Source organism: Dromiciops gliroides, chromosome 1 (genome assembly GCF_019393635.1).
Source record: "Dromiciops gliroides isolate mDroGli1 chromosome 1, mDroGli1.pri, whole genome shotgun sequence".
NCBI lineage: Eukaryota > Metazoa > Chordata > Mammalia > Microbiotheria > Microbiotheriidae > Dromiciops > Dromiciops gliroides.
The window spans coordinates 412,957,204-412,971,992 of record NC_057861.1 but is presented as its reverse complement, the minus strand read 5'-3'; the positions used below and the strand labels follow the sequence as shown (position 1 = coordinate 412,971,992).

The following is a 14,789-nucleotide window of genomic DNA, read 5'->3' as shown; positions in this document are numbered from 1 at the left end:
TATACCACAATATCCCTGGAAACAATTGTATAGCAAACTTTGCTGGCATATTTGTGGAGTGTAATAACTTGACTAACCAAATATTTTATTTACTTAAAAACTGACATAGTTAATATACATTCCTGCACCTCTTTTCAAATTAGAGCATGTTATATGCTTCGTACTAAGATTATGCTTAACATAATTTACTGTTATTTTTCTGTTAATGTGATTGTACTAGTAGTTTGGAAAGGCTTAGGTTAATACTTTCAACTGAAAGACTATCAAATAACTAAGTTTTCACTGTATCTAACCCTTATTTGCAAGAATGAGAGCACTGATAATATATATGATAGATTATACACATTATTCAGAAAGTGTTGCTAGCTACTTTCTCAACATGGAAGTAAAATGATGCTTGCCAATCCCTCCTGTTTCCTTTTTACCTTGATACTCTCATGCCTATCTCAAATTATATGGAATCACACGTGTAGAAAGAAAGCATAAGCAATAGTACGATGCTTTATTTGACTAAAGAGGGAACAGCCTAGTTTACATGCAAAGGAAAAATGACAAATTAAGTTTGGGGTTAATTTTGAAAGATTCTAATGGTTGGACAGCAGCTCCATGGGCTGATAACTTATAGTAATAACCATATACCCTGGCAGAGGCTTCACTTTCATGTGAAGGAAAGATCATAAAACAATTTAACTGATTATCCTCTGTTTTTACATCACTCTTCCCAAAACTGAAAAAAATAGAATAAGATTAAATATCTACAAATGAAGTTATCTCCTAAGAAAGGAGACATACATAGGAAACAATAGTTTATTGTACTGTTTTCAAAAATCTCCCACACTAAGTAAAATTAAAATTGGAAATTGCAGAAAACCCCACAACTTTATTTATACATGGATTTTACAATAAACAAGAAAGCATATATATCCATCACACAAAACAATATGTTAAATTACAAGACTGTTCACATCTATGCTTAACCAATTTGTAATTATTATTTAAAACATTAAGTATTTTCTTTTGAAGCTATCTTAAACTTACCATTGTAACTGGAACCACCTCCCTGATAGATCAAATACATAGTACAATACTTTCTACAGCAGAATTAATCTGCTGATTTCTCCATCTCTGAGTAATGCACCCATAGATCCTGTCAAAAAGCCATCCAATTATCTGCCTCCAAAGTAGATGGGGGGGGGGGGGGGAAATCCACATAATGAAGCAGATTACTCTGATTCCTGTCAAAGGTAATGAATCTTAAGACCAAAAAATATCTTTCTGAGATTCAGGAATATGATAAAACTTCTTCTTAACAGTATATTACACTGGTGGATTATAAAATCAACTTGCATTAGCAAAGATGTTTAATTTTCTATGCATTTGATAGTTTTCATTCAAAGATATCTTCAGTAATTTCCAATGGTTAGCAATATAAAAAATGAACTTTTAGATTTTAATTATAGATATGACGAGTTAGTGACTTAAGAACTAATAACTTCATCCTCATTTTTTGAAGGACAAAATTTAACTAGTTTTTAATGCTAAGCCATGTTCTTATCCAAATGAGATAGCTCCTATTGAGATCCACAGCCTGAAAATAAAAATCTACCCTCTTAAATATCACATATTAAAATAACCATAAAGATAATTTTAACTTTTTGTAGAATTTAAACTGGAAAAGGGTGTGTATGTTGCTGTGCTCTAACTGTAAAAAAATATAATAATTTTAAAAGTCCACATTTTTAAAAAATGATTAATTTGTGGCAAGGACTACTTACTCCTTAGTGCCAGAATAATGCTTTTTATCATGGATTTGACACATCTGATAAATGTTGAAGGGAAAGAAAACCATTACAAATCAGTAATTTTTTTCTTTTCTAATATTAAAACCCAGACCAAAAGTATGGATCAGTTAAGAGAAGTATCAGAAATTGATTATAATGTATAGACATGCATACTTTTTGAAGTCTCCAAGGTTCTGAATGACATTCCTATATTCCATATTCCTAATGATACTCTGACTATTACCTCTCCTTTTTTGTTACAATGCTTAAATATTTTTAGGGTCTACTTGGGTTCCATCTTCTTTTCACCTAAATAATATATTTTGAAGAGGGAGAAAAAGCCTGCTACTTTTGCCAATTTCAAAAGATAAATATAAATTGGAATAGTCAATTCACAATAAAGGTCTTCATATCAATCCACAAAGGACAAAGGGGACCTGCAGTATTTTTGAACAAGCTTTTGCTTTTCAAATTATGCATTAATAAAATGAGTGCTTTTACATAAAAAAACCTAAACAAAATATGTTAATCACTCAACATTTTACTCACATTTCTTGAGGTTGCAATTCTAAGTCAAGAGTCATCAAAATGCTGACCAGACATTATGCAATGATTCTACCATTAAGTTTTCAAATTTCTCATCTCAAAAATATTGGTTTCACCCTGTTCCTTAAGGATGGTTTTCTCTGCTGCTAAAACTTTTAAGTGATGCCCAACATGCCAGATTCAAGCTACATGCATTGCTTTATCGAGCTTTGATAAAAACAGAACCATCTGGAATTGTGGCACCATCTTCCTTCTCAGTGATGGTCTCTACAGTCCCGGATGCTGACACAATCACCATTGTTTTATTTGCTGAAACTGGCTTGTGTTTTTCTGCAATTGCTGCACAAACAGCAACAATCTCATCACTTTCAAAGTCATAGTCTGGAATCGAGGTTGGTGACAACTGTATTTCTTCAGCTGGCGTTTCAGTTCTTTTAACCTTCTGCGCTGCTTTCTGCTGCTTTTGCAATGTTCTTGCCCAGGAGAGGTCTTCTTTCCATATTTCAGGATTCATTGGATAGATGTGCAAGGCCACTTGGAAACTTCGAATTGCCTACAAAAAAAAAAAAAAGGTTAGAGGTGTTCAAGGTAGTATCTTTTTCTATATTTTCTATTTGTGTTTTATATTATGAGTTCCCTGGGAACAATTTATTGCCTAATATAAAAAACATTATTTGTTGGGGGCAGCTAGATGGCACAGTGGATAGAGCACCGGCCCTGGAGTCAGGAGTACCTGAGTTCAAATCTGACCTCAGACACTTAACACTTACTAGCTGTGTGACCCTGGGCAAGTCACTTAACCCCAATTGCCTCACTAAAAAAATAAATGAATGAATGAATAGATAGATAGATAAACAAACATTATTTGTTGATGATGACACTTCCCAGGGTGCAAGCCAGTGACTGGCTGGGGCCTTGGTAATTGGTACTGATACTTCTCATCAAAGTCTTGTGCAATGAAATATATCAAAAAGGCACTAATGAATGAGAGGAGAGGAACAGAATAGCAGAGGGTGAAGTTAGCATCTGTTAGGATCTCTATTAGTGGACACTCACTCCCTTCCCCCCTTCCCCATGTCAGAACAGCACAAAGCTATAAGAAGGAAACAAACAGTGCAGTGGCTGTAATCACTTTGCCCTTTTCTAAGAGCCAGTCCTCTCACACCTGTAGAGGCAAAGCACCTGAACCTCTTCTGCCAATAAATCACTTACCTGAGGAACTTGCAGCTCAGCAAGATCTTCAAGAATTTATTAATAATTATATTGCTCAAATTTTTACAAATTTTACAAGAGAAGATATAATGAATTTTTAACAGAAAACTCACAATTTATTTTCCAAATGGCTTTCCTCTAGAACCTAAACACTGATTGCTTTAACATGGAAAACCCTTGGTATATCCACATTTTATTAGTACAGAATAAGAGGCTGTAATGAATTGAGAAATATATATAGAAGGCAAAATGACTTTTCAATGGATGCTTCTAAAAAATGAAGGGGGCCATATATATATATATATATATATATATATATATATATATATATATATATATATATATATATATATATATATATATATATATATATGGTATGTGAGCCATTGAATTTAGAAACAGCCTCTTTTGTTCAAAGAGTGAATGCCAAAACTACTATGACCCAGGTACTTCCCAACAGTATGTGAATTCCTTTTGTAGGTGGGCAAAAATATGAAATGTAGAGTTCCAATAGCAAAAGTTGCTTTTGCACCACTCTGTCACTGTTACTATAGAAGTAGGTGGGGTTAGTACTTGCATTTGTTCTCCTTTCCACTGATTACCCAGGCCAAAGATTCTAAGTGGCTAGCCTACTGGTGATGAGTCTCCATACTTAATTAGACTGGTCCTCAGAGCACATACAGAGTCTGTTTCCAAGATTCTAACTGGAGACTTTTCAGCATGGGAAAATCTACCAGGGCCACTACTCTGCTAGCACAGTTCTGGAGAAGAACCTATCCAGGTCTAACTCTATGATACTATGAACAAGTCATATGAATTATATAAATTAATGAGCTTTTATATTCAAATCTAACTTCAATAAATGTAAGTCTTCAGGATTTGGAAAATGTTTCCTTACCAAGACAATCTCTCCTAATCCAAGCTGAGCACGTCCCAGAGTTTGCCAAGCTTCCCATGAATGTGAATTTCTCTGAACAGCCATTTCTGCTGCATGAACTGCAGGGAACATTTCATGAAGAGACATCAGAACCTACATCAAAGAAAAGAAAAGCAGAAAAAGGAACCAAACCATCAGTTAGTGTCGAAAACTAACAATTAGTTTGCCCCCTAAAAAAAAAACCTAATGAAGCACTTTTTTTTAACTTTTCTCTCTCTGAATAAAATTTCTTGTCACATTAAATGATGCCATTTTAACTTTTGTTCCCTTCCTCTTCCATTTATGTTTTGAATTAGGAGACCCCACCCCCACCCCAAGTAACTAGAAAGTTCTTATTTAAACATTAAAATATATCACTTTTCTTCTTCTAAACACAAATTCTTATAGCCATAAAGACAAAGAAAATATGGTTTGCAGGGCCACATTTCCAAGGCAGTCACACCAGTGCTAAGAGTTACCTAGGCTAAAACACAACCTTCAAGTCACAACCCAATGCTGGGAGGACCAGCAGCTTTCCTACTTTAACTCTAAGAAGTCTCTGCTCTTGTAGGGAGAGAAGTGGGAAGAGAAAGGGAATGTTAAACTTCCCTAGAGTGCTTTCTTCAAGAATTAATGAGTTCTTTCTTCAATCCCACCAAGCCAGATGGAACAATTAATTCTACAGTGCTCACGAGGTCAAGAGATCTGGCAGGACCCATTTTTAGACTACATGAGGTCAAGTTCTTCTTAGGTGTTAGGGAACTCCAATAATTCAAGATCATTAGCAGATTCTAGAGCTCATTTCACACAGGTGGCCACAAATCCTAGTTTAGTGGACATAGAAGATTTAAAGCAAAACCTATATTATAAAATAAGGCTCCCTATGGTGTATGGACAATTTTTACATGTGTTTTCCCTGGTTACCCAAAAAAGTCTGTAAAAGACTTGGCCAATTTTAGATCTTAATAATACACATGTCCATACTTGTGTGTTAAGGGTTCACTTTAGTGATGTTTTACAGCTATTTCCTAACAAAAATGTTTTCTATTTTTTGCTGTTTTATTTGAGGCTTTCAAATCTTTTAGTAAAACTTAATCCTTGGGCAGCTAGGTGGCACAGTGGATAAAGCACTGGCCCTGGATTTAGGAGGACCTGAGTTCAAATCTAACCTCAGACTCTTGACACTTACTAGCTGTGTGACCCTGGGCAAGTCACTTAATCCCAATTGCCCCGTTTAAAAAAAAACAATCTTAATCCTGGTGCCTAGTTCCTGACTCCTTCTGTCTGATTTTCCCATATAACTATCTGATATAATTAAGTATGAGTATCATTTTAAAACAATTCATAAATATTTCTTTTAAGTATATTTTAATCTCCTACTCAGGCCTTAATTCTTATATATATATATATATATATTAGATCATTAAAAGGTTAAGTGATTTATTTTATTTTTTTTTACATATAAGGTATTTTATTTTTTCCGTTACATGTAAAGATAGTTCTCAACTTTTGTTTATACAAGCTTTACAATTTCAGATTTTTCTCCCTCCCCTAGACAGCAGGTAATCTGATATAGGTTATATCTATATATCTATATACATATACATATACATATATCTATACACACACACATATATACACATAATAACATTAATCCTATTTCTGCATTAATCCTGTTATAAGAGAAAAAATCAGAGCAGTAATGCAAAACCTCAAAATAGAAAAAAAAACAACAGCACCCAAAACAAAAGAAATAGTATGGTTCAATCAGCATCTATACTCCACAGTTCTTTTTTTTTTTCTTGGATTTGGAGATCCTCTTCTATCATGAGTTCCCTGGAACTCTTCTTTACCATTGCATTGGTAAGAAGAATCTAGTCCATCACAGTAGGTCAACACTCAATGTTGATGATACTGTGTACAATGTTCTTCTGGTTCTGCTCATCTCACTCATCATCAGCTCACATAAGACCCTCCAGGTTTCTCTGAACTCCTCCTGCTCATCGTTTCTTACAGCACAATAGTATTCCATTGTATTCATATACCACAACTTGTCCTTAATTCTAAAAAGAGTTAAGCTGATTATCAGGAACCAATTATCTCTGAAGACAACTAAGCTCTATATGCCAAATATAGGGCAACCAGTTCCCAAAGAAGATTCTAAGTTTAAAATTATAAAAAAATTCACTGATGACTCTTACAAGAGAAATCTCGCTGCCTCATAGACAACCATAATTTGTTTTTTATAATAGTCAATTTAAATGAAAATTTAAATAAATTCCTTCTTTAATCTATGCGCAAAGGCATTGTGAGTCTTCCTTCTGATGCACACTCGCTGCCAGGCCCTTGGCAAGTCCTATCACCTCTTTTTGCCTCAAATAACTAATTCTCTGGGGGGCGGCTAGGTGGCGCAGTGGATAAAGCACCGGCCCTGAATTCAGGAGTACCTGAGTTCAAGTCCGGTCTCAGATACTTGACACTTACTAGCTGTGTGACCCTGGGCAAGTCACTTTACCCCCATTGCCCCGCAAAAAAAAAAAACAAAAAAAACAAAAAAAACTAATTCTCAAAGACCAGAAGTTGAAAAGCAGGTGTCACTATGTCCTGGTAGTGGAAGTTTCCCCTACCAATGAAATCATAGGTCACAAACACCACTAAAAATAATCCATGAGTAATGGAAATGTGCTTTAATTCTTTTCCAAATAAAACTGTCTTCAAATGATAAAATAAGAGGAAAAATGCTACTATAATTCACCTTGGCCTACCAAACAGATGCTGTGTGGGTGGTTCTTCATCATCATCATCGTTTATATAGAATTTCAAGGTTTGCAAAGCACTCTAATATATTATCTTATCTGATCCTCACAACAACCCTGTGAGGTAGGTGCTATTGTTATCCCATTTTACAAACGAGGAAACTCAAGTTCAAAAAGGCAATATGACAGCTAATAAGTATCTGAGGGGCAGGATATGAATTCAGGTCTTCCTGGCTCCAAGCTCAGCATTTTCACCCACTGCTCTATCTACCTGACTCATGATGAGCATGTTTATCATATAAGTTTAATAGCAGAATACTCCAATCAGCCAATGAATCCATAATCTTGCTGATGTGGGCATTCTTTTTAATAATACATAAAATGATACACCTAGGTCCGCCTGTCCTGTGAAATTCTTGTTTGTATTTCTTAAAAAATAATTCTGCCAAATAAAATTGTTTTTTAACAAAAAAGCAAGATTAAAAAATACCATTAGTTTACCTTAGCCTACCAAATAAATACTACATTTACATAATGAATTCCAGCAGGTAGCATCACAAAAATTTTGATAATATTATACTTACTATAAAACAAAGGGTACATGCATTCTCAGTATGATTAGTAATGTGCTAATATGATCACATGATTTTAAAATGCATTCAATGAGGGGGCAGCTAGGTGGCACAGTGGATAGAGCACCGGCCCTGGAGTCAGGAGTACCTGAGTTCAAATCTGGCCTTAGACACTTAACACTTACTAGCTGTGTGACCCTGGGCAAGTCACTTAACCCCAAATGCCTCACTTAAAAAAAAAAAAAAGAAAAGAAAAGAAAAAAAAATGCATTCAATGAGACAGCCAAAAAAAGTAGGAAAGATGTGTGTAAGAGAACTTAAATACACATCTACCACAGACAGCTATTTTAAATTCTCAAAAAGGAATTCAAAATAACTTTCACTGCCATCTAAGAAGCCCCACACAGTACTTCAGAATACCTTTGAGAATCCAGCAAAAACAAATCTTAATAATACAGAAATTTTGATTAACAAGTTTTCTATGCAAGCAATTTTTAGGAATTGGAAGGCAAGAGAATCTGAAGCACAAAGTAAAAACTCAATAAATATTTGCCGAATGAATAAATAAAATACTGCAGTTGTTTCTCCTTCCCTTGGCTTAGTCACCAGCAAAGTCTAGGCCTTTTAGCCAAAAACTTAATCTTCCCACAACCTACCTCCCATGAAGTTTAAGGTCAGTGAGTGACCCTACGAGAAGAAAAGCGCTCCACAGACTAGTGGTATAAATCTGTCCAAGAGATAATATCATGCTGGCCTAGCATTCAGGGAGCCATGTATCATGCTATCGTGCCATGATGGAGAGTGCTTTTAACTGTTTCACAACAAGAAGGCACCAAGTAGGGCAGGGAATTCAGGCAGTTTTCTAGCACTAAGTCAGGCTTTGTTTAATTACTTCATCAAGTTATTGTTGCTGCTGTTGTTCGCCTTCATTCTCGAAGAGGACCAACGACATCACAAGGGTGATGTCTTGATTTGACTTTCACATGAACTGGGTTTAAGTTAGGCAGAGCTGCAAAGTCGTCATCCTCAAATGACGTCTAATAAGGCTGCTGATGTGACAAGAACAGCCACATTGACTGCATGACTTCAAGTCATTTAGTTCCCTGAAGTAAGTTCTTTACTTCCTGAGGCAGAAAGGACAAAGTTTTCTCAATAATTATCCTTTTTGGAGGAGATGAGAGCAGAGGGACGAAGGGGACAAGAAAAAATCTGGTGAGTCTGACTACATTCACTCATATTTCATCGGACAGTGTTAACTTGTCACAGTCCTCTAGAAAAAAACATAACTGGAAGTCAGGTTCTACTTGGCATTATCTATGCAACTAACTAGCTGTATAACCTTAGATAAATCATTTATTCTCCTTGTGCCTCAATTTCTGTATCTGTCAAAGGAGATCATATCTGAACTACCAATGTACAGTGTTGTTGTGAGGATCAAATGAGAAGAGACAAGAAAGAATCATGAAACAGTTAAAGCACAGAATGTCATTAAATTACATAAAATGGGCCTTGATTAGTGGCATATATTAGTGTCCTCTTTGCCAGAAACTGTAAAAGAGACAGAGATGGCTAAAGAGAGGTTTAAAGTAGGGCTAAGTTTTCCATCCATTTTTAATAATATTACACACAAAAATACTTTTTTCAAATTCAAATCCAATTTTTAGGACTACTCACTTTCTTCACTTGTTACCACTTAAAATTCTAAGAGTACAAATATTACCTGTGATTTCATCTCATACAGGGTAGCATCATCTGGAGTTAACTGAAGTGCTTCATCCCATTTGTGAATTGCCTCCCAGTACCTGTAGTCATTAAAATAACATTATAATTTCACTAGGTCCCTCCAAGTTCGCCAATACTATTAAACAAGCATTTATTAAGAAATGTGAATGGATAAAATCATTCTAGGAATGAGAGAAATGAAGAGCACAGAAAGATGAGAGCGATGATATGGGTGAGAACAGGCAAAGAACCTTGAAACTTTCTAGGGTCTGACTAAATCAATCTTATATTCAATAAATGATAGAAGCTAAGAACCCCAAGACCACTGTGAAAAAAGAACATGGGGCTGTTTTCAAGGCAAAAATCTATAAAGCACTTTGGTAGGTTTTACCTGTGATTTCAATCAATGAGCACTTATTACATGATCCACTATTTTCTCAGAATTGTACCAAGCAGGCCTGGATTGGCCAAGGCCCCCAATAAGAAAAAGCCTGATTCCTACGTGCTCCCTGGGAGGACTCTTATCCCTGTCCCCACACTCTCTGAGAGTCACAGAATCTTTTAGTTGGAATGGCCCTCCCCAGGAATCATCTAGTTCTAATAGGTCATTTGGGGTTCTACCTCTCACGTCAAGGAGCAGTTCCATTTAAAAGGCCTGTCTCCATAGAGGTAGTCAGGAAGCCTCAATGCACCCAAGAACAAGACACTAATTATCTCACTAGGCTGATCACTCCATTTTTGGTCTGATCAAATTGTTCAAAAGTTCTTCCTCCTAGTGTACTAAAATTCAGTTCAGTTCAATTCAATTTAACAGGCATTTATTTAGCACAAGCTAGGTGCTAAGTTCTGGGAATACAAGGACAAAATGAAAACAACTACTGCCTATGAGAATTTACAGTTTCCTGAGGGAAAATAAGTATAAAGAGACAAAATATATTCAAAATAAGTTCAATAGGAAGAGGAGGGCAGTAATAGCTTGGAGCAGCAAAGAAAGGCTTCCGAGGTATAGGGAAGGGGCATTGGAGGTAAGCCTTAAAGGGAGTTATGGATTCTAAGAAACTGAGGCAAGAAAAGAGAACCTTCCAGGACTGAGTGAGGGCTGGCCCAAAGACATGGAGGTGGGAACTCGTAAGGAATCCACTCTGGCAAGAAGGTAAAGTGAATGGAAGGTAGCAATAGGAAAATATTCTGGAAAGATGGGTTGTAAAAGGGTTGAAACACCAAACAGAGGACTCTGCGTTTTATCCTAGAGGAGACAGGAAGCCCTTGATGGGGATCTGGGAATAAGATGCATAGAATCAACAACATCACCATCACTGCTAGCATCTGTGTGGTGTTTTTGTTTTAAAGACAGCAAAGCACTTTGCCTATCTTATGTGATCATCCAGACAAAACCATCCTCTGAGGCTGAGAGAGGTTAAGTGACTTTTCTAAGGTTACACAGAAGGGTCTGAGGCAAGACTGGTCTTAGTTCTGCCCTTTGGAGATACAGAGTAAGGTGAACTCCTTTTCTACATAACGAACCTTCAAGCACACATTTTTTTAATGACAGCTTGTGCTATGCCCTCAAGTCTTCCTTCTAATCCACCCCTCCCCCAGACTATACATCCCCAATTTCATATGGCATGATTTCCTTGACCCTTCACCATCTTATTACAAAGTTTCAAATACTTCACTTAAAATACAGACTTCAACAAGGAGTACAGTAGGACCTAACTTCCTTGATCTGGATACTATACTTTTATCAAGGCAAGCCAACACTGCATTTGGGGTTTTGGCTGCAATATCACTTTTCTGGCTAATACTGAACTTGCAGATAACTGAAACCTTTTCCAAATGAACTGCTGATAATGAAGTCGGCAAGCATTTATTAAGCCCCTACTATATGCCAGGCATCATGGTAAGCTCTGGGGATACAAAGAAAGGCAAAAATAGTCCCTAGCCTTAAGAAGCTCACATTCTGACAGGGGAGTCGAAATGCAACAAATGATATATAAACTACTATGTACAAACAAGATAAACACAAAGCAAATGGGAAGCAAGCTCAGAGTCAAAGCGCTAACATGAAGGAGGAATAGGAAAGACTTGAAAGAAGCCAGGGAATCCAGGCAGTAACTACTGCATGTACTTTGATCAAGCCAAATACTGAGTTCAGGAAAAAAAAAAGAAAGAAAGAAAAAAAAAAACTTCATAAATTGCCTATTTCATCTTATTATTAGTTGTGGGCAGTTTTGGGGGAAAGAATAAACTCTGTTTTGGCAACAGGATACCCAGGGTAACAAAGCAGAGTTAAGATTTCTAGCAAGGTCTTCTCACTTCAAATCCAGCGCCTTTTCCACACTACTTCTCACGGTGAGTTTGAGGACCCAGCAGGACATGAGATGTGGGGAATAAGGTTGGCAAAGAGATCAGAGATGAAAATAGAGATCTGGGAATCATCTATACAGAGGTAACAGCTGAAAATGTAGGAGTACATGAAACTTTCTTAAGGGAAAGATTGAGAGGAGAGAGAAGCAGACTTAGAACAGACCCTTGGGAAATACACAACTTAAGGGGCTCTTCACTTTCCTCAACATTTCTAATATCTCTACCCGTTTATACATTCTTAAGTATTTATCCCTAATCTGATTTCAGTTTCTTCTCTCTCTCCAAACTCTGCCCTATAGTTAGCCATGTGACCTCTACAATGGCATCTGCTGTTGAGTCCTCTGCCCCACTGTCCTCTGGCCATTCTTCTCTTGCCAAATCTCAGTTCTGGATCGATCACTCCTACCTGCCTCCTCCACTCCACTCACAAGCTACTGAACACAACCAGAGGAAGTCTCACAACCATACTGACAGAAAACATTACGAGGGGGCAGCTAGGTGGCACAGTGGATAGAACACCGGCCCTGAATTCAGGAGGCCCTGAGTTCAAATCCAGCCTCAGACACTTGACACTTACTAGCTGTGTGACCTTGGGCAAGTCACTTAACCCTCATTGCCCAACCCCCCAAAAAACAAACAAGCAAAAAAACACTACGAATTCATGTTATCTAGTCCTCACTGCAGCAAGGCAGTCTTTTCATTCCTCCCTAATTAATTCTCTATTTCACTTCCTTCAAAAGATATTCATACTCTACAATTTAGCAGTTCCTCAACCAGAACACTCAATCTTGTGTTTTCATGCCTTTGTAACAACTTTTCTCAATGCCTGAAAATTTCCTGACTTCCTCAAAACTCAAGTGAAATCCCAGCCACTCCAAAAGGCCCTTCCTAGTCTTCCCCACTCAAACAATCTGTGGTATATGATGATGATGGAATATTATTGTGCTATAAGAAATGACAAGCAGGATGATTTCAGAAAGGCCTGGAAAGGGGGCGGAGCCAAGATGGTGGAGGAGAGGCTGTGATTCCCACAAGCTCCAGTTAAACCTGTCCACTCACTCCCAAATAATGCAGTAAAAAAAAACAAACAAACAATAAAACACCAGAGCAGCCTAATGCACCTGCTGATCGGGTTGAACAGCTCAGCCAGCTGTCCAGACCCAGCCAGGAACAGACAGTGCCTCTAGCGCTCTTCAGAATCTTCAGCAGCAGCAGCAGCTTCTTCTGAGGCTCGGATTGCAGACTGGTGAGGGGGTTCAGCAGTAGGCCAGGGTGAAGTGGAGGCAGTCTCTGCTGGAGTTGGGGCAAAGTGCCCTGGTTGTGAACCAGCAGGCTGAATCGGGTGGTGGTGGCCCAGTGGGGGAGGGGCACAGGCACACCAGGCTTCAGACCATAGAGAATAAGAGTTCAATCAGACTTCTGTTTCCAGGTCAAAGAGAAAGAGGCTGTGGTTACTCACAGGCCAGGCAGGCTGAGAAGAAGCCCAATCACCCCCGGCCACGCTGTAGCTCAGAACAGTGTGTCATGGAAGCAGCACTACACTTTAAAAAGAACTTAAAAGCCAAGAAATAGGTGGCCAAGATGAGCAGGCAGAGAAAGCAGCAGACCATCGAAAACTTCTTTGGGGGAATGGTAGACCAGAACACACCCTCAGAAGAAGAAAATAACAAAATCAAAGCTCCAACATCCAAAGCTTCCAAGAAAAATATGAATTGGCCTCAGGCCATGGAAGCTCTCAAAAGGGACTTTGAAGAGAAAATAGGAGAGATAAAAGGAAGATTTAGAGAGATGGAGGAAAGAATGGAAAGAGAAATGAGAGCAATGCAGGAAAGTCATGAGAAAAAAGTCAACAGTTTGAAAAGCCAAATGGGAAAGGAAACAGAAAAGCTCTCTCAATAATTTCCTAAGAACTAGGATTGAACAAATGGAAGCTAGTGACTTTCTGAGAAACCAAAACACAGTAAAGCAAATCCAACTGAATAAAAAAATAGAGGGCGATATGAAATATCTCCTTGGAAAAACAGCTGACCTGGAAAACAAATCCAGGAGAGAGGATTTGAAAATCACTGGACTACCTGAAAACCATGGCCAAAATAAGAGCTTAGACACCATCCTCCAAGAAACTGTCAGGGAAAATTGCCCTGATATTCTAGAAGCAGAAGGTAAAATAGAAATTGAAAGAATCCACCGATCACCTCCTGAAAGAGATCCCAAAAGGAAAAACTCCAGGAATATTCTAGCCAGAAAGGCCTGGAAAGCCTTATAGGAACTGATGTATAGTAAAGTGAACAGAAGCAAAAGAACCAAAAGAAGACTATGCACAGAGACAGCAATATTGTTTGATAAAGAACTGTTAATGACTTAACTATTCTCAACAACACAAAGATCCAAGACAATCCCAAAGGACTACTGATTAAACATACTATCCGCCTCCAAAGAAAGAACTGATATTGAAGGAACACAGACTGAACACTGATGTTTTTCACTTTCTTTCATTTCTTTTATTCAAATTTTCTTGTACAAAATGACTAATATGGTCACATTTTACATAATCATAAATATATAACCCATATCTGATTCCTTACCACCTCAGGGAGGGGAGAGGGGAGGGAGGGAAGGAAGGAAGGAAGGAGATAAAAATTAGAACTCAAAACTATAAAAATGTTTATTACTTTAAAAAAAAACTGAGCAAAGAAGGAAAGCAAAAGGTAAGGAAGATACCCAACAGAATGCAGAATTCCAGAAAATAGCAAGGAGATAAAAAGGGTTTCTTTTATGAGCAATGCAAAAAAATAGAACAACAGAATAGGAAAGACAAGATATCTCTTCAAGAAAATTAGAGACATTAAGAGAATATTTCATACAAGAATGTGCTTTATAAAAGACAAAAATCATAGGAATTTAACAGAAGTAGAAG

At 37.3% G+C, this 14,789-nt stretch overlaps 1 protein-coding gene across 2 annotated transcripts in view; it reads right to left on the bottom strand.

Annotated features, from left to right (window-relative positions):
* Nucleotides 1-481: 481 nt before the first annotated feature.
* The window catches only part of TTC33 (tetratricopeptide repeat domain 33), a 40,482-nt gene continuing 26,174 nt past the window's right edge, over nt 482-14,789 (bottom strand). For both annotated transcript variants that reach the window (XM_043978632.1, XM_043978631.1), the window contains exons 3-5: nt 9,504-9,585; nt 4,438-4,569; nt 482-2,880 (exon numbers count right to left, since the gene is read on the bottom strand). In XM_043978632.1, coding sequence (XP_043834567.1) covers nt 2,527-2,880; nt 4,438-4,569; nt 9,504-9,585 — 568 coding nt within the window. In that variant the 3' untranslated portion in view covers nt 482-2,526. The remainder of the gene's footprint in view (nt 2,881-4,437; nt 4,570-9,503; nt 9,586-14,789) is intronic.